This window comes from Alligator sinensis, unplaced genomic scaffold (assembly GCF_000455745.1).
Source record: "Alligator sinensis unplaced genomic scaffold, ASM45574v1 scaffold652_1, whole genome shotgun sequence".
Lineage (NCBI taxonomy): Eukaryota > Metazoa > Chordata > Crocodylia > Alligatoridae > Alligator > Alligator sinensis.
In genome coordinates, this window is record NW_005842010.1 from 2,510,076 (window position 1) to 2,535,074 (window position 24,999).

The following is a 24,999-nucleotide window of genomic DNA, read 5'->3' on the forward strand; positions in this document are numbered from 1 at the left end:
CTACCATCCCTGCAGTTGTCACCCCACTGTGCCTTAAAACACACAGTCACATGTCACAAGTTTTCCTTGTCAGCAGCCTGAGGTGCAGTTTCCCAGAAAACCCTGCACCTATCTCCTTGAACCATGGCAGGCTTCATGGCCGCAAAAGGGGCTACCACCCCTGCAAGTTTCATCTGAATCAGGCAAGAAATGAGAAAGTTATAGGCAGTTTCGTGCTTCCCCATTATAGCCTATGGGTGAAACTTCGAAACCGCGAAACAGTTTTGATGAAACGAAATGCAAAAGTGCTTTTGAAATGAAATGAAACTTGAAATGAAGCACTGTCCCATCAAAATGGTGAAATGCAAGTCAACACAAAACAGTGCTGTTTCGCACAGCCCTAGTGAAAAGGTTAGGCACCACTAATTTACACCAATGATGAAGGTAGGTTTAAGGCACTGGAAGGTAAGAACTTCCAGGTCACACATAAAAGTAGATACATAGTTTAATTGTGCCCTCTATTTCTTATATAGAGATACAATGTTATAAGCTCTACAGAGTAATTTATCTTGCAGGGCTGAACTACTGTATTTAAATTTCCCCTTTAAGGCCCAATTTAAAGTAAAAATACTTGTCTTGCCCTTTCAGCAATGTTAGCATGAATTATGGCAACACCGCCATCTTCTTAATAGAGTTTATTGTATTAGGTTTTTCTGCGTCAGCTCTGTATATCGCAAAATCCTGTCTGTCTAACAACATCAAAAGTAGTTTTAAGTTGATTTTTGATGGGTCAGAAAAACTGACATTTTTTAATGAAGAAATATTCCAAGGGAAAATTCTCAACCACATACACTCGGCAGGCAGCTGATTACCAGCAAACAAATATCTGTATTTCTTCTCATATCAATAGAATAAATGAAAATTTATAGCAATAGATGCTGTGGTAAAACCTAAAGAGGAATGTGGAAAGGAAGTTTTAAATTTCATTTCCACTGATTTTATTAAATTATTTTAACATGAAAAGCTTTAACTGCTGTTGAACATTTCAGGGGGGAAAACAAGCAAACTTATAAGACTCTCCTCTGAGGCAGAAAGGTGTGGCAAAATTCAAAACTGATAGAACATCTTAAGAAAATTCAAGCACACTCTTAGTTTTATGAATGAAAGCTTTATAGGTTCCTAGAAATGAGTCACAAAAACTAAAATGAAAAACAATGTTGACAGGTGAGACAGGATCAAAAGCATTTAGTTTTGAGGGGGGCCTTTGTACCTTTATCACAGGAATTTTTTAGATATTTTGATTGCATTTTTGAAGTTCAAAACATTCAAAACAAGTTTTTGGGGTTTTTTTGATGAAAGACATGGTGATTGGCTCTACTGGAGATCTGTATTGATATACTTGATTATCTGTGAACACGTATTTTAGGAAATTAATTTTATTATTAGAAGGGAGGTGAAAGGTATCTTATGTTTTATGCTGCAGTTAACATACTTTGCAGTTTTGTATTTTCATTTGTATTACTGTATTATATCATGTAATTCAATTTGTTTGTTTAAAACTGTAACTTATGTATTTTTTAAAAGATGATGACTCAGTTGTTCATGTATTTATGATAAGCTTTTAATGTTTTGTCTAAGTGCAGATGCCACGTACAATAATTGCAGTGGTTGCCAGTATTTTTCTCGTTGCAATATATTTTTTTTCATGCTAAAACTCATGACTCAGATAGTACCTCAAGGCAGGTGAGCTGGGATGGAGAGAAGTAGGTGTTATGGCAAAGTGAAAGGTTCTTTTGGCCCTGCAAGACAAAGATGTTCACAGCAGAAAAATTGTACAATAGTCAGCATGTGTTTTAATGGAATTAAGTGTGACTGTGGTGGAAATTGGAAAAGGAAAAAGGATCTCTCAACAATTTCCTAGAGAAATCATTATGCTGTAGAAGACTAAGTATGCTAAATTAGAGAATGCTTTTTAAAGATTCCATATTATAAGGTACCATTTTCCCCTCTACAGAAGGAAAAAAAATGCTCAGATTTCAGATATGGAAAAGAACTTGTGTATCTCAGCTATCTGATGTCTACGTACTCAGCATTCATGTTGTACTTACACAAAAACCAGAAGCCAAGAATTCTCAGGCATTTAAGCTACAAAAGCCCCTATCTACTCCTTTCCTGCCTATTTTTTGCCTTTTACATTGTGGAAGTATGGAGAAAGGATTGTCTCAAATCTCCTGCCAAACCTTCCTCCTCTAGCATGAAAGATAAAACCAAGGAAAAGGTGAAGAATAGGCAAAGAAGAGGGTGAAGCTCAAATGGAATAACATGAAAAGCCATCTCGCCAATGCCTTCAGTCCCTCTCTTAAGAACAGCAGCCTTGTCCAGAACAAAAGTCGGTCCACCTTACTCTTCTAAGGGCTCCAAAACTAACTTCTCAGAGAGACTGTCAGAGGGCACATCTACACAAAACATTTATTGGGGAGTTGCCTTTATTAACTGTGCAGTAAATATCTCAGCATCTACACATGTGCCCCTATTAGGGTGCACAAAACTACTGAACTCCACAGCAGTGTAGTCTTTTAAAATACAAGTCCTACCCTTCTGCAGAGATTTTCATGCACAGCAGTACACATGTAGATGCTGCCCTGCCTGGCTGAGGCACAGGGTGCTTCAGGGAGGGGCTAGCTGGCAGGCAGCTCTGTGCTGAGGCACACTGTGTCCCAGCCAACTGCAGAGTGGCACATGGAGATGTGGGGGAGCAGCAAGCCCAGGGCTGCTCCCCCACCCCTGCATCCTGAGAAGCCCCCATGCTGAGGCACGCTGCACCCCAGCCATCCACAGAATGGCATATGGAGTCAGGGGAGCATGCAATCCAGAGCTGCTCCCCTATCTCTGCACTCTGCAGAACCCATGTACAGATGGAGGAGCACCCAGCCCTGAGCTTTCTGCTCCCTCATCTCCACATACTGCCTTGTGGCTGGCTGGGGTGCAGTGTGCCTCAGCGTGGGGACTGCCTGCTGACTAGCCCCCCAATGAAGCACCCTGTGCCCAAGCCAGCCACTTCCTCCCCCCACGGCACATAGAGCCAGGTCAGAGCAGCCCTGAGCTGGCAGACTGATCCCCTGGGTCCCCTGCCAGCCTGGACTGCTCTGACAATTTGCTCTGGAGTATTTTGCTCCCTTGTGCACCCTTTGAACATGCACCTGGGAGCAAAATACTCCAGAGCAGTAAGCTCCAGAGTTTATTTGACCACTTTAATTGCAGGTGTAGGCACACCCAGCAAGTAGGAGTGGATTCCTTTTCTAGGCCAGAATTGCTGCCAAAGTATTAGTGACCTATTCCCACATTTAATTTACTAATGGAATGTATGAGAGCAAAAAGCTAGACTTGACCAACAGATGCCTAAAGAACATGGACCTCAGAGTCCATGGGACAACACTTTTTCTCCTCCACCCTATTCTCCTGTTCTCAGTTACTGCCAGTTCTCCTCTTTTTATGGACAATCCTTTCATTTTTTTCAGGCCCTCAACTGTTCTTTCCACTCTTCTCACAGGGAATTTTCCCTGCAGGCTCCTTTTTCCATTCCATCTGCAACCTACCTAACCAAATTGTAGGAAAGAATGGCTCAGATTAAAATGGTTTTTACTCGCATTTTTTTTTATTTCTTATTTACATTGTTTTATTTTGTATTTTTTTCCAGTCCATAATCTTCATTCGTGACCGAAATTCTCGTGGTCAGGAGGTATCAGCATATATTGACTATGCACACAGGCTGAAGACTGATGAATTTGAAGTGTATTTTAATGGAAAGAAAAAACTTCTTCCAAGACACACGGATCTGAGGTTTTTAACCTGATTTTCTTTTTTTACATTCTGCATTTATGAAACATGTATAGTTAAATATAATTACATATGAAAATAGTTCATAAAAATGCTCTTCAATAAAAGGTAAATGGTGTGAGTCAGACACTGTCCCCAGATTCAAAATCAAATCTCAAGAATGATCCAGGTAATTTGAATGGAAATACTTTTGATTTATTCAAGTTGCTTCTAAGAGCAGAATTTTATGTGAATAATGCAAATGGAATGTGTAAATATGATGTCATTTTCCAGGTAGAACTAAATATTTAGGGTCAAATTTTCAAAAGCATCTAGTAGTAGCCCAATTGTAATTCCAAAGATATTGTGGAAATTGTACTTGTTTCATATTTCTTGAGCTATGTTACAGGTCCTTGCAAATTTCACCTCCCTATGGAGTCTAAAAAACTGGGTGTGCATAAGACTACATGGGCAAACACTTTGAATCTGTCATGCTAAAAACTTTCTATTGAACATTGTCAAGAAGGTCCTTAATGTCAAGGACAGAAGCCCTCTATGTCAAGCTACACGTCCCTCCAAATTGACATTGGCACCCAGGAGGGATGACTGGAGTTTCTCTGGGTCAAAATACATGGGGAATGTGGCTCAGGGGACATCATGGTAGGAGTCTACTACAGACCTCCTAACCAGAAACAAGAGCAGGACCAGGAATTGGCTGAGGCTGCACGCTCTCGGTGCATGGTTGTCATGGGAGACCAACTACCCGGACATCTCATGGGAAGAGCACTCAGCCAAATCTGATCAGTCACAAAGCTTCCTCATGTGTGTGGATGAGCTCTACCTGACTCAAGAAGTCTATGGGCCGATGAGAGGTAAAATATTGTTGGACCTGGTACTGGCCAAAGGGGATGACATAGTCAGTGACCTAAGAATTGATGGAAAGCTGGGTATTAGTGACCACGAACTGATCACCTTTATTATCCATTGCACAGCTGGCAAGTCAGTCAGCAATACTGAAGTCCTTGACTTCAGGAAAGCTGACTTTGACAAGCTCAGGAGGCTCATTGTTGAGGCCCTAAAGGACCATGACTTGACAGGAAGAGGAGTCCAAGAGGAATGGTTGCTCCTCAAGGGAGTGATCCTGACAGCACAAGGAATGGTCATCTCATCTTGGAGGAAGGGTAGCAAAAGGGTGCAGCAACGCACTTGGCTCAGCAGGGAATTCAAGGACCTCCTATGCCTCAAAAGAGAGACTTATAAAGGATGGAAGGATGGAATTACCACCAAGGAGGATTACTCAGCACTGGTCCATACCTGCAGGGAGCGGATCAGGAAGGCAAAGGCTGCAAACAAGCTCCATCTGGCTTCACATATCAAGAATAACAAAAAGTCCTTTTTCAGATATGTAGGGAGTCGGAAAACTGGTAAGATTCTCGAGAAAATTATCAAGGAGACCCTTCTGGGTAAGCTGGCTGAGGGCAACATCCTGAGGGATAGCCAGCATGGGTTTGTTGTGCGTAGGCCTTGCCTAACCAATCTCATCTTCTTCTATGATCAGGTGACATATCACCTGGACAAGGGAGAAGAGATTGATGTCTTATACCTGGACTTAAAAAAGCCTTTGATCTGGTGTCCCATGACCTCCTCATGGAAAAATTGGCCAGCTGTGGCCTTGGCTACACCACAGTCCAATGGCTGGGAAACTGGCTCCAAGGTCGGACCCAGAGAGTAGTGGTTGATGGCAGCAAGTCATTATGGTGTTCCATAACCAGTGGCATCCCCCAAGGCTCTGTGCTTGGACCGGTTCTCTTCAATATCTTTATCAATGATGTGGACACTGGTGTCAGAAGCGCACTGGCTAAGTTTGCCAATGACACTAAACTTTGGGGCATAGCGTCCACACTTGAGGACAGGCTAGTGATCCAGCTTGACTTGGATAAGCTTAGTAAGTGGGCAGACACAAACCTGATTGCGTTCAGTACTGCTAAATGCAAAGTACTCCACCTCAGGAAAAAAAAACCCACAGTATACTTATAGGCTCGGCAGTGCTACGCTTGCTAGCACCACTGCTGAAAGAGACTTGGGGGTCATGACTGACCACAAGATGAACATGAACCACCAATGCGATGTCACAGCTGGTAAAGCAAACAAAACCCTGGCTTGCATCTATAGATGCTTCTCTAATAAATGAAGAGAGGCTGAGAGCCATTGGACTCTTCAACCTGCAAAAACGCAGGCTCAGGGGGGACGTGGTGGCTGCCTATAACTACACAAGGGGTGTTCATCAGGATCTGGGAGAACGTCTGTTCACCAGAGCGCCCCAAGGAAAAACAAGGACTAACGGTCATAAAGTCCTACAAGATCGTTTTAGGCTGGACATAAGAAAAAATGTCTTTACTGGCCGAGCCCCCAAGACCTGGAATAGACTCCCTCCATATGTGGTACAGGCACCTACTCTGGATTTATTCAAGAAACACTTAGGTGCTTACCTTGCTGGGGTCCTTTGACCCTAGCTGACTCCCTGCCCCTGGGGCAGGGGGCTGGACACGATGATCTTCAAGGTCCCTTGCAGCCCTAACATCTATGAAATCTATGAAATTAAGGTCCCATGATCCTCCCACTCTCTTTGGTATACATGGGGCTTCTCGTTATCATGGTTTACCTTGAAAACTTGTCTCAAATGAAAGGCTCTTAAGGCCCCCTTTACACGTGTAGGTAAAGGCGTGATGGAATCTGTTGCATGATCCGCACAATCACATCTCCTGCCCTGCCGCATGTACAGGAAACATGATTGTGGGATTGCAAATCAGATTCCATAGAATCATAGAAAATTAAGGTTGGAAGGGACCTCAGGAGGCCATCTAGTGCAACACCTTGCTGAAAGTAGGACCATCCCCAACTAGATCATCCCAGCTAAGACTTTGTGTCCCTGTGTCTTCAAAACGTCCAAGGATAGAGATTCCACAACCTCTCTGGGTAACCTGTTCCTGTGCTTTACTACCCTCCTAATAAGAAAGTTTTTCCTAATATCTAATCTAAACTTCCCTTGCTGTAACTTGAGACCGTTTCTCCTTGTTCTGTCATCTGACAACACTGAGAACCATCACACCTTATTGCCAGTGCAGGGGGAACACAATATAATAGTGTTTTGATTCCAGTAAGGACATGGGACAATGTATAGCAAAATGGAACCCTGAATTTGATTGGACCCTGTATGTGCTACCATCCTGCAAGAAAGAAAGAAAGAATACCTTTGGCAATTTGGGATAGATGACAAAGAACATTTACTACAGACCACATTTCATACATTTATTTTACAAATCGTTAAACATGATAACTTTGCTTCACTTTGTAAAAACTAGGCATTGTGAACAATTCTAACAGTAATGTTACACAAGATTATTGCCTCCTAATAAGAACTAGGAATAAAATATATTGCCTATAAGGGAGCTTGAACAGTTTTAGTATCAACAGTGACCACATTAATATTTTTGCAATGGACATACCAATGCCACAGAAACAAAACATGACCCCCATATGCAAGTGTGTGATTATGTTTCTGTGTGCAGTCAGTGATGGTGAATTTTCCTGCTGTTCATTTACTGGATGCAGTTAAACATGCTGCAGTTCCCTTTCTTTACACCAGAAGGGGTCAAAGTGCCTGTTTTAACCGTTTTGCTCCAAGAGGATGATGACTGTATTTGTTGATACTAACCACTTTATTATTGGAAACTATAGTGGATACAATGTTGTGTCTACAGAGTATGCTAAAGTTCATTAGTAGATTGATACTAGGTAGGGCTATGCAAAATTTCGCTTGCTGTTTCATTTTGAAGCTGTTTCGATGTATTTTGAGCTCGAAACAGCAAAATCAAAATGAAACAAAAGGCTTTGAAACAGTTTTGAAACAAAACGAGGGCACTCGAAATGTTTCAAAAGTTTTGAAACATTTTGAGTTTCGAAGCCAGGCTTACTTGGCTTCAGCGCTGGTCCCAGCCAGCAGCAGCAGCCTGCTGTCATCCGGCTGACAGATCAGGGCCCGCCTGCACCCCGAGGAGGGCTGTGGGGCTGTGCTGGACTCGTCCTGGGGGTGCAAGCCCCCAATCTGCCTGCTGGGCAGTGGGGCCAGTGGCAGCAGCAGTCTTCCCAGTGCTGGGCACGGCCTGCGTCCCAGGCAGCAGTGGCACCTTCCTATCATCCCACACACAGATCCGGGGGCCCGCACCCCCAGGAGGAGTCTTGCACAGCCCTGCAGCCTTCCTGGGGGTGTAAACCCCCAGATCTGCATGCAGAATGACAGGAGGCTGCTGCTGCTGCCTGGGGCCAGTGACAGCAACAATTTTCCTGGCACTAGGCACAGGCTGTGCCCAGCACCAGTCCCAGGCGGCAGTGCCAGCATGTTGTCATCAGGTGTGCAGATCCGGAGGGACCATGCCCCCCAGGAGGGCTGTGGGGCTGTGCCAGACTCTTCCCAGGGGGCACGGACCCCCAGATCTGTGCATGGGATGGAAGCAGGCTGCTGTTAAAACCAAGCAAACCTGGCTTCGAAACTTGAAACATTTCAAAACTTCCAAAATATTTTGAGTGCACTTGTTTCGTTTTAAAGCTGTTTTTAAGCCTTTTGTTTCATTTCAATTTCACTGTTTCAAGCTTGAAACATGTTGAAACAGCTTTGAAACGAAACACCTAGAGAAATTTTGCACAGCCCTAATTGATACACAGCCTTCTTAAATCACCCTTACAGTGTTCAGAGACACAGCATTCACCTTTGATACACAGCAGTTCAGTTTAGTCCTGCTTGTTCTGTATTTAAGTGTGCAGGCTGCCTCATTTAGTGTATGCCTCAACTTCTGTTTTCATGCTATGAGTTAGAGTAGTTGAAGGCAGTTCATGAACAACTCTATTAATTTCCATCACCGTGGCCAATAGCACAACAGATTCCTTTCTGTATTATAATGGCTCTGTTTTTAACTTGGACTTAATTATAGTTGTGCATGCTATGTCATGATTAGAATTACCCCACACAAAACTCTGCACCTGAATCACCCACCTGAACTTTGGAGCAATTCAGATATAGTGCTTGCCTGTCCACGATCACTGTCAGCATTGCCTGTGAAGTTCTGGTCACATTACTCAGCAGGCCCCAAAAGAAACTTACTGTTTTAGAAGATGTAATCTGATGCAAGAGTGTTAGTTGCATCACGTTATAGTGCTTCATTAAACCTCTTTCCATTTTTCATGCAGTTCAGTGAGGGCCAACTTTTTTGGCAAGCCACAAGTTAGCCCCACATCCTCCTCAAGTGCCACTCTGATCCCCTGCCCGATCTGCTGCTCTGCTTTCTGCTCCTTTGTTTTTGTCATGCAACAATTCTCACATAAGTTCTGTATATTCAGAGGAACATAGTTTCCTTCTGATCTTGTCTCTTTTCAGTAGCTTGCAAAAAAACCCAAAAAACAAAAACTGCTGTCCACTTTGGATGAACAGAAAGAAAAGATAAACTTTAATTCCCTCCAGCTAGAATTTAAGGAATGTAAAAATATGATCCACATAACTTTACTTATTTATTTGGCAAATGCAAATCCATGAAGCCAAGCAATAGCAATAACTTTACTGGTCTCCCTTTAATAAAATGTCCTCAGTAAATTATTTGGGATGTAAGTAATAAGTACAGCATTCCTCCTACAAATGTAATGAAAACCTATAGGCCATAAACAGTACATGCTTACTTAAGGAAAGAAGCCACTCCTGGTACACAGGATACATTCAAGTCAGGGCATGCTATAGTTAACATGATAAAGACTGATACTTTCTGTACTATTAGTTCTTTTAGTATTAATCGTATGGTATATTCTCCTAAGGAAAGCTGAAGTGGATAGGCTGTGGATTCTTGTCCTGTCTTTCTCCTGTTTGTACTGCACTGTGAATCCAGAGCCCATGAAGTCAAACAAAGCCAGTGAGCAGGCAAAAGGATCTAATGGCTGTTACTGCCTGTCTTAAGACAGGTTCTTGCATTTGCATGAGAAAGAGAAACACAGTTTTGGAACAAATAAGCCCCCTTTCTTTAGAAAAGCTTCTGTAAAATAAACCATGATACAATACAGAGAAACACTCAACATACTACTTTCCCTAGTTCAAGAGCCTCTAGCATACTACACAAGACTCAAAGTACCTCAAACAGGAGAGTGACCACTGAAATAGCTCTGCACTTCCCTATAGCAGAATAAAGGAATTCCATTTAATTGCAGCTGTTGGCTCTTAAGGAAGCTGGTTATTCATTCACCTGCCAAAAAAATTAACTTTTGGTATGGACTAGAAATGCCTTGGAGTCAATGGGATTGTTAAATTCTCAGCCCTAAAAACTTTACACATACAAAACTCTCACTGCTGTAACCAGTCCTAAAAACTTTACACATGCACAAGTTAACCCTGCTGTAACTCCGAGGGCTCACATGGGATTTATATTAGGAAAGAATTTTGCCTATAGACTTTCAATGATAACTTTATGTAAGGATCAGGAACTATTTGTAATTATACGATGATTATGAACATGTATCTGAGCACAAGTAAGCTATAAATATATATTCTCTATGCCAGCATATCTACATACATACATATTGTGTACAATATTGGGCCTTTTGGAAATATAGTCCCATTGTTCTTGGTTTTGAATCAGGAGAATTTAATATAGGGTCAAAAGGCTGATGGATTTAAACTAAAAGGTTCAGTTTGGGTACAGATATAGAAACATATAAATTATGTAATTTTACAAAAATAATATGGAAATTTGGAAGGTTTTTGTGTGCTCAGCACCTCTGGAAAGCAGACAACTGAAAACTGATTAAAATGCCTAACTTCAGGAATCCAAGTTTGAAAAGTTTGGCCTGATTTAAATCTCATAATACTCCTGTGACATGATGATGTCATTTCATAACATTTTGCCTGAACATCCTTTCATCTTGTTCAAGTTTGCTTCCCTACTTTGCACATGCACTTTCCAGTTATGTGCACAAACAAACACATAGAGCTATTTGCATGAGGAATTACAGTATCAAAGAATGCACACAAATATGAACACAAAAATGTGCATGGACTTCATATAAATTGTTGAGATCTGTTGAGCCAGCTCTCATAGCATGTATGTTTATCATGGGGCAGGGGGGGAATCAAAATTGTTGTGTACATTAGTTTAACTTTACTGTGTTTGTCAGTAAGGTAAAGAATAAATAGTTTCTCTTTGGCACATCATATGGTCATTCTGGCATTGGAAGACTAGCCCAACTCCTTGGAAGCAATATCTTGGGATTTTTTCATAACTTTAAACAATTCTGGTGTCCATGGTTAAGAATGTGGTGTTCCAGCTATCCTGTCCTCGCCCTTTTCACTTCCTATCTGTACCACAATCAGTGGGAAATAGAACCCTTTGTACTTAACCAGACCTTTACTTTCATTCACTCTGGGTAAGAATTACAGTGACCGGTAGCCCAACTTATGGGAGAGCAGTGGACAAAAACAAAGGTGGCCTCTAATTGTGGCGTAGGCCTAAACATTTTTAAATGCCAGGTTTGCTGAACCTCAGCTACATGTTCCAGAATATTTTCAATCCTTATGATGTGCTATGCATATAATATAAAAATGATCAATCCTTTAACTAAATTAATTGCCATATTTACTCAAATTCAAGATGACTTCAAAATTAAGATGGCCTCTGCAATAATTAAATTCTATACATGGAAAATGTGCAAGTTTGTTGTAATTTTCCAAGTATAGGATGTAATTATCTGAGGCTCATCTTAAATTTGCCGCCCTCCCCATTGCCAGAGCAGGGAAATCAGCAGCCCTTTTACTCCCTTACTGTTTCTGCCCTCATCACTTTCCCCCCCTGCCGTCTGCCTGCCCACCCCCCACCACCTGCCCCCCACAGCCTCTGACTCCTCCCCCTTCTCCCCAAAGCCTCAGTCTCCCACCGGTCCCCACAGTCCCTGCCCCTTCCCCACCCCCCTCCCTACTGTCATGCTGGGTCATAGGTTGGAGTGTCTAGGTGGAGTGTACCGAGTCTGAGTATAGGCAAGCCAGGAACCAGGAGATCCATCTGAGGAAATGAGTCAGAGATCCAAAGGATCAGGCAGAGCACGAGGTCAGGAAGCTAGCCAGGTCAGACATCCAGAAAACCAGAATCAAGTCAAGTATCCAAAGGATCAGGCAAATCTTGGGATCTGTGGGCAAGCTGGGTTGGGTATCCAAAGTCTGTCAGGAAGCCAGTAGCAACATAAGCCAAGGATGCAGCAATCTAAGTACAAGGCTGAACCTTGTTGCCTAGACATTTCCTCTTCCAAGTTAGTGGTTTATATTGAAAGGGGTGAAGGGTCATCTGACGTAGGCTGGCCACTCCGGTAACAGAGTTGGTATGTGGCTAGGCCCAGATGGAGGGTTCTGGCCACGTGTGTCCACCCCACTGTTCTGCTGGGGAGGTGGCAGTTTGGGCTGGGCAGCTGTGCCAGACAAGCCAGAGCCCTGGGTTCAAGGCCACAGCCTAGCACCTACAGCCAGTGTCCCCTTCTTCCTCGCCCTGCCATCCCCTACCGGGATGGGGATGGGGATGGGCAGGGCATCCATGCTGGCTTCTCCTGCTGCTTTCACCTGCCCAGGGAGAGGCAGGCACAGTGGATTTAGCTGACTCAAAGGGAGACAGTGATTCAAATCACTGTTGGTTGAATCCAAATCAAATACTTCCCTATTCACACAGGCCCACACACAGGCATATTTGTTCAAACAGCTTCAAAATTCTTCTCTGCATACTGAAGGAATTAGCAAATTTGGAGAAACAGTTTGATTCGAATCTTGATATTTACTCTTGGTCATCTGGAACTGAATCATAGATGTTTGAAGTTGCTAGAGGAATTAGCATCTGCAGCAAAGCTGTCCAAAGATTATTCTTTAAATATGGAAATTAGTACTTCTCATTGCCTCAGAGTTTCCTCCTTTGCTGCAACACATTTTATCATTAGCTGTATGAGGTTGTCAGAAGATATTAAACCTGTTTGTAAGTGTGGGTCAGATCAAATTCTTGCTTACAACCCAGAATGAAAGTTTTGGACAGTTAAGATTTTAATGTGGTATTCATTTTTTAAATCTACTGGGTAATACCCAAGAGTCCTGTACTTGATCTGTATAGTTCCTCAGACTTTCTTTGCCATTTTATTGCATTACTCCATCAAGGGAGTATTATTTATGTGTTATGATCCTCATTTGGTTCTAGTTTATTAAATTAAAGGAATGTGTTCAGCAGTAAGTTAGTACTTAAGAGGCTGAACTGAAACATGGACCTAGAATCTGGATTGTAATTGGATCCATTCCCTCTCCGCTAATTTATGTAATCTGATGAGAAACAAGTGTAATACAATTTGTTCAGACAGAATGTAGAATGTTCCCTCTATGGAACAAAACCAAACATTCTGCTGAAATAAGAGGACAGCAAATGAAAAGAGGACATTATTTTATTAACCCATTAAGGATAGCAATATTGCTGTAGCAGAAAAAGCCATTGTGGAATGGTGAATACTAATCTAAAGTCAGTTAACTTCTGCCTGGAAAAACCTATCATTTAATCATTTCTATTAGATGAAATCATCATTGAAAAGTGTGTTGTAATACCCTGTGTAAATGAGGGTTAGCTGTGGCCTCAAATGGTATTTGATTCTGTAGCTCTGTCTTCACTTATACCTTCCTTTGTCATTATATTTCCATTTCAGATTAACAGAAAAACATATTTTAGATACATCCTATTCTAATGTTTCAGCACCACACTCTTTTTGTTCATCTCTTTCCTTGCACATGTAGAATTTTGAATCAGACCAGGCAATGTAACCATATCAAATCAGGTTTGACATGCCCATGCCAGTTGCTCATCAGACTTAAAGCCATTTACTGTAGAACAGGGCTGTCCCACTGGCAGCCCACAGGCTGCATTCAGCCTGTAAGGGGTTAAACTGCAGCCCCTGGACTTCTGCTCTAGGTATTGCTCCCCACTCTTCTCTCTTGCTGCTGCCACTGAAGTTCACTCGGCTTCCCCTCTGGCCTCCACTGACTGTCTTCATTCCTCGGGGCAGTGCAGAGTAGTTCATCCCCTGGGGCTATCGAGTATGTGGCCAGAGGGGACCTGGGGACCCTACACAGCATCCCTTTTGGTGCAGCACAGCAGGAGTCACTACAAAGCAGGGTGAGAAGGAGGGAATATTAATAGCTGTGGAGACTCTGAAAAAAAATTATGTTGGTGTAGATGATGATCCCATACAGATCTACATAGTTCTATCATCAATGATTCTATTGGAGTTATTGTAAATGGAGGGCATGTTATTTCCAGGTGCTTTTTAAGCTTTTTCTCACCTATAAAGCCCTATTGGCCAAGTTGTATCCTCTGGTATGTTCCCAAGAAAGGAATGCAGGTCAGAGCATGGACTGGAAAACAGCCTCTCTAGGTCTACTACTCCTGCCCTGCACATGTGTGCAGGAAATGATGGGGAGTGAGCACAGGTTTGACTCTTTCTCCTTCAGTATCCCAACCAGCGTGGAGGAGAAAGTCAGCTATGTCAAATAAAGGGCTGCCATAGGTTAACTTCCTTCAGCTATGGGGATGTCAGCAGAGGGACTATGGACTACATTCAGTTACATGTAGCAAACTGACTTTCCTATGTAGTAAAAGTGGAGTGGACACAAGACACACAGCTCTGCTTTATAGTAAATCATTTGAATCCAGGGTAAAGTTACCCCTTGAAAAATATGTGGTAACTTTACTACTACAGAGGCACTAACTTTACTTAAAGCGTGTGTCCTGTGTCCACTCCCTTAAATCAACTTCATTCTGGGGCATTCATTTGCTCAATGCAAAGTGTATCCCTTGCCACCTAATGGCCAACCACTGAAATAGCACCATTTGTAGGCAGCCAGCTTGGGAAAGCTGGCCATGTCTCCATAGAGTATATTTTCTACAGATTAAAATCAGAGGTAAAACATTCCATCATAATCATGTCACGTGTCTGCACTTTGTGTAACCATTCACTCCCTGCTCTGCTCTGTCCCTCAGGGATCATGATCAAGCCCTTTGATTTAGATCATGGCTGTTTTAGAGCTCACTTTATGCTTTCTAAGATAGTTGCATGCAAGTGAGAAATGCAGTTTACTATTCCTTGGCATGGATGACAATGGGTTGGTGTCAGAACATCTTCTGTCCTCAGAATGAACTCTCATTTAGTGATTTCCAAAGTAGATTGAGGGCACATTGATTTTTTCCCAGACGTTTTCCAGAACAGGGTGTTAAATAGATATTGACAGGGAGCAGGAGACATTTATTGTACTGGGTTTGGAAGTATCATTTGCTGTTATGACTTACAGGATTTTCATTTCCGTGATGATAATTGTAAAGTGCCAAGATCCTGGGGTAGGTGGTTTTCTTCAGTGTTTTAAATTGTTTTTGCATATGAATGGCTCTAAAGAGGAGAGCATTTTGATATGCCTTTCAGCTGACCAGATTGATCTTTGGCACACATCCACTGAAATCTATTCACAGTTAGTCCTTCCTTGATGTGTTGCTTTTGAACTAACAAAAGCTCTGTGGAAGAAGAAATCTCATTTCCATCTTGAACTGGAAATCAAGTTAAGCTGGAGGTGGCCAGGATCTCTGAAAATCAGGAACAAAAGGCATAGACTCAGTGTTCCATCCTGTGTGCCTAGCATTAGACAACTAAGCTAAGATTTAGGCAAATAGAAATAGCAACTAGAAATAGCCTGATTTTCAGTTAATTTCAGTAATTGTTGTTATTAAATCAGCCATTGGTAGAATCTGACTGCTTCTATTTAGCTAGCTAATTATGGATTGAAATGACTAATGTTAGTCATCAACACCTGAATATTATGGTTGAGGTTGCTGCCCCTTTATTGTTAGTTTATTCTCCATGCACAGGGGTGTCTGTACATACAGATACACAGAGTGCCACATGGACTAGGGCTGTGTGAAGCTTCGGGTGGTGATTCGATTCGGAGGAGATTCGGCCCAATTCAGTGGCTGAATCTATGAATCTGAATCGAATTGGGGGCCCAATTTAAAGGTCCGAATCAATTCAAAGCTCTCCGAATCTTTGGAAAAGATTCGGAGAGCTTTGATGATTCAGGCAGTCCCCGGTGGCTGCAGCAGGGAGCTGCAACTGACTCCGAGCTGGTAAGTACTTGGGGCAGGGGTGCAGGGGCTGGGAGTCTGGGGGGTTTGGGTTTTTTTTTTTCTTAAAGGGCCAGAGATGGCCTGGTCGCCCCCCACCTGGAAGCACCTGCTGAGTTGGGGCTTTTTTTTTAAAGAAATGCCAGGAGCTGGGGCAGACGGGGCAGCCATTGCTGGGCTGGGAGAGGGGTGGGTGATGGGCCTGACCTGGCTGAGTCAGAGATTCGGAGATTCAGCAGCAGCTGAATCACCACATCAAATCACTATCCCCCAAATTGGCTGAATCTGAATCCGAAGCGAATACTAGCTGCTTTGCACAGGCCTATCTTGCGCTCTCCTTTCATGTTTTCTTGGAGTGCACCCAATTCTTTACCACATTGCCATGTAGCAAAATGGAGGCCCAGCACACCTCCCCTCCCTTCAGGGTGCCATATATACTTGGAAGGACGTTGAGAAAGCAGCTTTTGTTCTCTGCAGAATGCTGGGCTAGCTTTTATATTGTCCACACAACTGGGGAAACCTCCTTATTACCTATCCCTGGACAGGAGAGGACTAGACAAGACCTGTCCCCTAACTGGCAGGAGCTCTCATACTGTTAGTGAGGTACTATGAAATAATTCACGACAGAAACAGCCTGTTTCTTTAAACCTGCGCTTCCCAGGAAATGCTTTCTAAACCTGTGAGAGAAATTCCATTATAATACACCCGTTTCATGAAAGGGAAACTCTCTGATCACACAAAAGGAAGAATTTAATGAGGGCAGAAATGTATATTACTGCAAAAAATTAAATGTATTTTTTTGCAGTTTATCATCGCGCTTTTCTGTTTTTAGAAAACCATCAGTCTCTTTATGATTTGTTGATCTCTGACTTTCTGTGTTTGAGACTATTGCCCCTGTGAGACTAACCATTTCCAGCTACTGCATTATGTCATATTTGAGAATGAATTGCAGATTCACAGAGCAATGAAAGATCCATAGAACAATGACACAAACAAAGTTTGACATTCCCCAAAACAAGTTACAAAGAGCATTTAAGTGCTCCATGATTTTCACAATGTATGAACAAAAAAATTACCACCTTGATATATACACTTAGCTCCAGATTCATCCCTGTATGCGTGTCCATGGCTTTCTATCAAGGTGAATCTGAGACCCAGTGTCCAATTCTGTAGCCTTAATGCAGGTAAGATGTTGCCTTGAAATCAGATGGAGTTTTGTCTGTGTGAGGAGTTTGGGACTTGGGTCATCAACCAACATTTTTCAGCTTTAAGGCCAAGATTTACCAAAATTTGTTTTGGCCTGATTTTGGAGAGCACTGACCACCCAGAAGCTCCCATGAAATCATTGGGAGCTGCTGTAAGTTCAGAACAGTTGAAAATCAGTCACTATTTTCAGAACTAAGCCATAGGTACCATTCTCTTTGTCTTTGAACATGTTTGTGGTACTCAGCTTTTTAGGAAATGTATCTATATTTATTTAGGTGCCTATATTTGAATTTAAGAGCCTAGCTCTATGTATCCAGAATTTAAATTTTTGGTGATTTTAAAGCTCTTTGGAGAGTAGATCATGAGAATTAAATGTCTAGAAGTATAGAAGAGTATTTAAAACTCACTGTTGGGTATACAGGGCAACAAAATGCAAGTGAGGAGGGTAAAAGTATAAGGAAAACTTACATCCCATTGAAATCTAATGTGTTTGGATGAAAATTCTGCTTTTGCCAATTTAGTAAATGTTTAAACTGGAGAAGTTTGCTTCCACATCTGGCTTGTGTTTAAATACTGTAAATATCCCTTCTTTCTCTTTTATTTTCACTTTTTTCAATGCAGATTTTCCGTTTATATAATAAAAACTAATTCACTTCAATGGATAGATGGACATGCTCTGCCATTGAACAAACTAATCATTTGCATCTGAAATAAGGAAAAAGAATCTCCAAATTAACATTTCAAAATGGGAAAAATGTATGCAGAAAAAAATAAGTATCCTCTGTGTAAATACAACATTATAATCACCCAAAAAGTACAGAACAGTAACATTTTTTAAATGACAAACAAGTCAAATGCTTGTTTAGAATGTGATTTGAATCATGACTTCCATGTAAGATTCACTTTGAAAAGCAGAAATGATTCATCTCTATTTACTTGTGTGAAGACAGTGTTATGATGCACTGACAGATGGATGAGGAAATCACAAATCAGATCTAAACATAATGATTTTTTTTCTCCTACTGATTCTCTGAGAATAAAATAAAAACTTTACAGCAATAATTTGCAATCATCTGCATCCACTTATTCATAGGCAGTTGTGCAGGACACAAGGTTCAGTACTATGTATAGAATACCTGTCACACAAAGAATCCTTACTTTGCCCTACAAACCCTACAGCTTTTGTTCACTCTTAACATTGATTAAAAATCGCATTGGATTGATTTTGAGTCCTGACTGTGAATACACACGAGTGTTCTGAGATAGCCATTCATCAAGCTGCTTTTAACCATCCTATTATATCCTTGTGCTCCTCCCATCTATTTGCTGCATTCAGATCTTGTCTCTCATAGGGCACATCTACATGTGCGCCCAACTGCACAGTTCTAATTGTGCAGTCATTTTAGCACTTGCTTTAGCAAATACTAAATGACTTTGCAGTAACCACCGTTACTGTGCAGTCTCAGCAATGCATGGGTCGTTTCTGACCCTACTGTGTAGTAACATCGGCGTCACAGTCCATGCCCACTGATGCTACATCACTATAGCAATGAGCTATGTCACCATAGTTCATTGACACAGAGATGTAACATCTCATGTAGATGTGCCCTTAGAGTACAAACTTTTGGCAAAGTACTGTCCTTTTGTTATGAAGATTTAAATTCCCAGCACAACACTTACACAGCACTGAAATAAAGATAATAGTAACAATAATTACTGGATCTGGCCCTGTATTTGGAAAGCACTTAATCACATACTTTAAAGTGTGCAAAGTACTTAAACACAGGCTTCATTTTAAGCCCATGTGCAGCAGGGCACCAATCCTGACACCTGTTATGGTCCAGGGAACCTCTCCAGACCTGAATGCATTCGGACACTCACCAAGAAGCAAAGGACCAGTGGCACAGCAGGGAGCGCGGAGATGCCAACATCTGGAGAGGACATGACAACCTCCATGCCTGCCACACAGAGAAACTAGGTCATTGGATCTTGGAGCCATCTCCTATTGGCTAGGAGGAGCCTGGCCAGAAGAGAAGGCTGCAGTGGTCCAGAGAGGGTTGCCTCGGAGAAGGGGAAGCATAAGCAAGAGAGAGTTTGTGCGAGCCACACAGAGGTGCAGGAATGGCAACCGAAGTCTGACTAGCATACTGGAGGTGGAGATAGTGGGATGCTGAGGGTCTGCAATGATGCTTGAAACCTCAGGCAGGGAAAAGACTTCTGGAACTGGTAAGGTGGGAAATTCAAAGGAGTGTATGCCCGTGATATTGAATGTGACATAGAAGTACAGACCAGTGAGTGGCAAGCTTCTGCCTGATAGACTTGAGCAGAGGCTGGCCCTATGCAGGACCTACCAATTCGATGAACAATGTAGATTAATGCAAGGCTGGTCAGCTGGGTAGTTGATTGGCCTGTTAGATAATTGATAAGTAAAAGGCAGATGGACTTTGTAGCCTGGCATTCATGAGATGAATCTCCTGAGAAGAAGTTAATGGCCCTAACATGAATTGATCTGATTGATCAAATGGGAGGAAATATTGATTAATTAATGTAGTTTGAGAGAGAAAGGTGCTGCCATGGTAAAGGACTCTAATTAAAGGTGTAAGCCCTCAAGTGACTGCAGTAAGGATTAAACCAGGTAGCCAGTAAGAAGATGGCTGGACAGTGACCTAGCCTCAATGTCATGTCCATGGGAGAACAAAGCCCAGAGCGGGCCACTGGTCAACACCTAGCTAGGTGTGGTACAGTCAGGGTGGAGAAGAGAAGGAGCCCTGTAAAGGAAGATTGCGAGTCACTGTACTCACTACGAGTAACACACATCTCACCTCCCCTTATTCTCCTTCTTCAGTTCAACATCAAGGCATGGCAGACAAGCAATAAGGGATGTGATCAAGAATGAAGAGGAGTGCCGGTGAATTCATCACCATCAAGTACTATGCTTAAGCATTTTCCTGAATAAGGACACTTTCCTTTATTAGAGACTTCAGTTAATGTTTGGGCTGTTTTCAATATATAAGGCACCACAGGAGTGTCCAGGATTAGGTATTGGGATTTCTTGTATTGCATCATATTTATTGTATTCAGCATTAAATATTTTAAAAATAATTTAAATAATCAATTGAGAATGAAAGCCAGAAGTGTATCCAAACTGACTTGTGGGAAGCAGAAGTCAAACAACACTAAAACTAATGCATACCCATCAACACAAATGTTAAATGCAACTCTAGCTCCCAGGTTAGGGGCAATGACTATTTCAAAATATCTTGTTAATCTCTGAGGACAGAAAATAATGCAAAACCTCCTTGAAAAATCTCATAATCTGTTCTTTTCATTGATGGATAGATCATGATATAGCACAACTTTAATACATGTTAATAATAGACAGGATTTACATGCACACATAAATGTAAAAAAATGTGTTCGTGGTTACTGTAAAATGGTGAAATATGCATTTAAAATAATAAAAATGTGCAATTTAAATGTCATTATACTATGTTTAAAGCTTAGTGAAAATGTAAAAAACCATAACATTTAAGTGTTAAAGTTTTCCCTTCAGTAATCATCTGTGTCACTGGTAAAAATGTCATCCAAATCACATTTGACTACATTTTAGGATTTGCCCATATTGTGTCCTTTTACTTGGTTGCACAATATGCAATCAGTATTTTTCGCAAATTTTCCAGCGTGCAGTTGTGGCTCTTCTCAGTTAAGTTAAGTTTGTACCCTGAGAAAGATCTCTCAACATCCACAGATGTTACAGGGCAAAACTTAAGAACAGAAGTTAGCATAGCTGGTACGTGTTCTGGTACTTCCATACAAGTAATCATCCAAGCAACTCTTTACAGCTAACAGTGTTTCATATCCAGGGTTTCTCTTCAAAAGCCTTTGCAGTTTGTTTCTTGCCCATTGGTCTATGTCGGGGTGCTCAAACCCCAGCCCATGGGCCAAATCTGGCCCTCAGAGCCATGGCATCTGGCCCAGAAGACTACCCACAGGTCTGGCACTTGGCAGTGGGGGAGTGGTGATATTTAATACTACCCTCTCTCCTGCTGCTAAATTACCAAGCCCCACACTGCTGGATCAGGGCGAGGCCACACCCTCTCCTCCTATGTAGTCAGATCAGATCCTGCCACATTGGCCTTCTGCATGGGATGGGGCTCACAGATAAACCAGGCACTACCCATGTGGCCTACAAGGCAAAAAGGTTGAGTACCATTGGTCTGTCAGCTGAAGAAGTGTTGGGTTTTTCTTGAACCTCCTTCATTTGGGCAAGAAAGTTGTCAAGAGCCCCCATGCCACATCTCAAGTTGCTTGATCTGTGATAGAGCAGAAAAACAGGCCTCAACCATTGCAAGATAGGGCTAGAGTGGGAGTGGGAGCAACAGCAGCAGCAGCAGTAGCAGCTGGGCTGTTGAGGTGGCTCCTGCCCATGCCAGTCCAGCCAGGCTGCAGCCCTGGGCCCACTGTGGGCACACAAATCTGGGGGGGATGCCCCCCCATGCCTCACCGACAAATCAGCTGTGCCCCCCATGCCACCTCAGATGCATCATCTATGCACCCCCCTATCCCATAGACTTACCTGTGGGGAACTGCAGGAGCTGCTCTCCATGCTGCCTGGCTGCCAGGTGCATGTGTGCTTGCACGCATGCACATGGCACCCCCCACACCTGATCGCCCTTCTCTTGCTCCCCCCAACCCCAAGCAGCCCTTTTCAGGCTGGAATATGGTTCCATGTTTCCCATGGTTTCCCACATTTTTCTCCTTTAAAGGATAATCCATGTATAAAGTTTGTTCATGACCCTTTCATATATTCTTGCACTCCATTTTTGGGTTGTGACTCACAGGTTGAGAAATGCTAGTCTGTTCCAAGGAATATTGCTGCACACTATGGCTCTACAGCATCAACAGCAAAATTCTTAGGGTTTGCACAGCTAAGCTTTTGTATGAGAAGAGATTGTATGCTTTTACCTTTTTTTGCTTCACAGCTAAGTAGTTTCTAGTTTTCTCAGGGTGGTAGGTCTGCAGTTGTTCTTCACATGGAACCTACTTCCTATATGGTTGACAATAAATAATTTTGCCATTGGTTGTAAAGTTGGCATCAGCTACAATCCACATATGTCACAGTACACTTTTACTAGTATTACTGATCTCCGTTTTTTGGCTTTATTACTAGCAAGTAGCTAGCACCAAATGAAAGCTCTCAAATAACTTTTGATTAATAAAAATGAAAATCTCTCATAACCATCCCTGCATCTTCTCCACTGAGGCCATCTTTCCCCCTAACTGAAGTTAGTGCTGAAGTAGATCTACATGTGGCATCAAGTGCACACAAGACTGCACAAAGTTATATGAATGTTGCCGTAAGCATGATGGCTTGAGAGAGGACTATTGGAAAAGAGCAGCCCTGCTCTTACAACTCCAAAAGTACAGAATCTGTTGGGGAGCAGGGAGATCTGACTGGAAGTGACCAATGCACAAGCCTCAGTAGGCTTCATCTGCATTTTATATTGTGCAGTATTTGGGAGATTTAAAATTTACTATATGTACCAAGGTGCAAGGCTCAGGGGCTGGAGCCCAGCGGCAGGGTGTTAGAGGGTAATAGCCTGCCTGCCTAGGAGCTGTAGGCCAACTAATTGGGTTGATCGGCTGGCCCTGGAGGAAGTTAAAAGCTCCCTGAGACATGACACTGGAGAGGTAGGGAAGCTGAGAAGAAAGGCAGTGCTGAAGCACTCCAGTGAAGCCCTTGCTCTGCCCAGGAGAGGCAGGGTGGGAGGTTCTGTTGATGTTTTGCTCTTCTGTTTTGTTTGAGGTAAAAAAGAGGGAAGGGTGGTTCCTGGGCTTCACTGAAAGAATAACAACCTGGTACACCATATTGTAAAGTTTGGGGAAATATAAAGATATGTAAAGACACTCAGGATCATGAACACATGAGAAAGACATAATGGAGTGCACAGTTGGTTGTTGTTGTTTTAATGGAAACCCCCTGAACAATCATTTTCTTTCAAATTGCAAACATATGCCTTGTTATGCATTAGCATCAGTATTATACGCTAAGCCCTCAAATATGGATCTACAGGTCTAATAAAACATACATTTTTTGGAGCAGCATTGCTACAAATAGTGTTTTAGTCAAAGTTCTGATAGCCTGTACACACATGAAAAGAATATTCCCCACCTCACTTTTGATCTGCTTTTAGTATCCAGTGAGGTCTCTTAGAGAGAAAACAAATGGCTTATAGCTCTGCCAGGTGGTTATTTCAGCTTTCAAGTTATATAAAGCAGAAAGATGGGTCAGCCAGAAAGATGGGTTTCTATTTGTCACTTAAGTTTGTGTGTTCTTCTCAATAATATTTTATTCAATTCAGAATTGGATAGAAACCTTTTTCCATCTTAGCAAAGCTTGAACATTTTTCCCCATTCCACATCAAAAGGAACTGAAGGCCTTTCAAAGTTTCTCATAAAAAAGAGGACCCTCACCAGAGTGGCCAATATCCTAGTGGTTTTTGTGAGGTGAATCTCTCTCCTTCTGTTGGAGCTGTGTCATGCTGTTTAAATATCCACTGTCATCTTTATTTGAGCCTGGGTCTTCCACATCTTGTGTTAGTGCCATAGCCACTAGGCTATATAATCTTTCTTCCTCTTTCTGGCCCTATGAATATTAAATATTCAATATGAAGTAGAACAGCTGCAAGATCTAGATTCTAGAGAGTGACTTTCTGACATAATGGAAAAAAAACAAGGTTGAAGTTCCTGCTTCAGTGCCTAGATATTTATTTAGACCAAGTGGAATACTTTCAAGAGAGTAGAGTGAAGCAGAAGATCCAGATGTCCCCACCTGATTTGTCTGGGTGGTCAAGAGTCTGAACAGGAATGTAGAAGACTGAGACTCAAGTGCTTGTTCTGAGTCAAAGAGCAGTAGTTGATATGACTTCATCTGAGAAATACGAATAACAGGTCTATTTTTTTCCACAGGACTGTTGTAAGTCTGAGTTAATGTTTGCAAAGACCCTTTGATGAAATCAGTAGCATAAGTAGGGCTGGGAAAGAGGGGCAACAGCCCCGGGTGCCAAGTTAGGAGGGGCACCAGAATTGTCCCCCACCCTCACAGAGCCTGCACCTCAGCTTTAAGTGCAACAGAAGGGTGGGCAGAGTATATAATGGTGGCGGCAGCAGTTTATCTGGGGACTGTTTAGGAGTTCCCAGCATATGTAAGACTGCTGTGTTCCCTCTCCCCACTCTCAGAACCCACACATGCACTCCCACTCTCCTGCAGGGTTTGCCCAGGTTGCCAGCTTTGTTCGTTATGCCTTTGGATGAAAGACCAAGTTAGGCACCCAATTCCCATTGAAAATCAATAGCAGTTGGGCAGAGTCACTGCGGCCTCAGGAGGGCACTTGCTGAGGGGGGCACTTGAGCACATACATAAGTCTCATTCACTTTAAGACACGGCAACTTAACTAAAGCCAGCAGAGGAATCTTTATGAAAGAAAAATAAGCAGGCTTGAGACTCCAGATATATTTTAAGTTACAAAGGATGTCATGTCTAGGAACAGTCCTCCATGTCTGGTATTTTACCCTACTCCCCAAGCCCCTGCCCACTAACATGAAATAAAGTATGCAAAGCTGTTTTCTGAATCTGTTGTTTCAGTTAAGTTCTTCCCATGTGTTCTTGGTCTCTGAACTGATCTAAATCTCCTCTTCTGTTTAACTGGGCTTATCAGGAGCTAACAAAACAGCACATGTCTAAGTGGTTCCTTGATTTATGGAGCCTCACAATACTTTTTCAAGTCTC

General features: G+C 42.3%; 1 protein-coding gene across 1 annotated transcript in view; it reads left to right on the forward strand.

Annotated features, from left to right (window-relative positions):
- Positions 1–417: 417 nt before the first annotated feature.
- The window catches only part of CFAP299 (cilia and flagella associated protein 299), a 70,868-nt gene continuing 46,286 nt past the window's right edge, over positions 418–24,999 (forward strand). Inside the window, exons 1-2 of the mRNA XM_006021901.2 lie at positions 418–423; positions 3,677–3,819. Of these exons, the coding sequence (XP_006021963.1) occupies positions 418–423; positions 3,677–3,819 (149 nt within the window). The remainder of the gene's footprint in view (positions 424–3,676; positions 3,820–24,999) is intronic.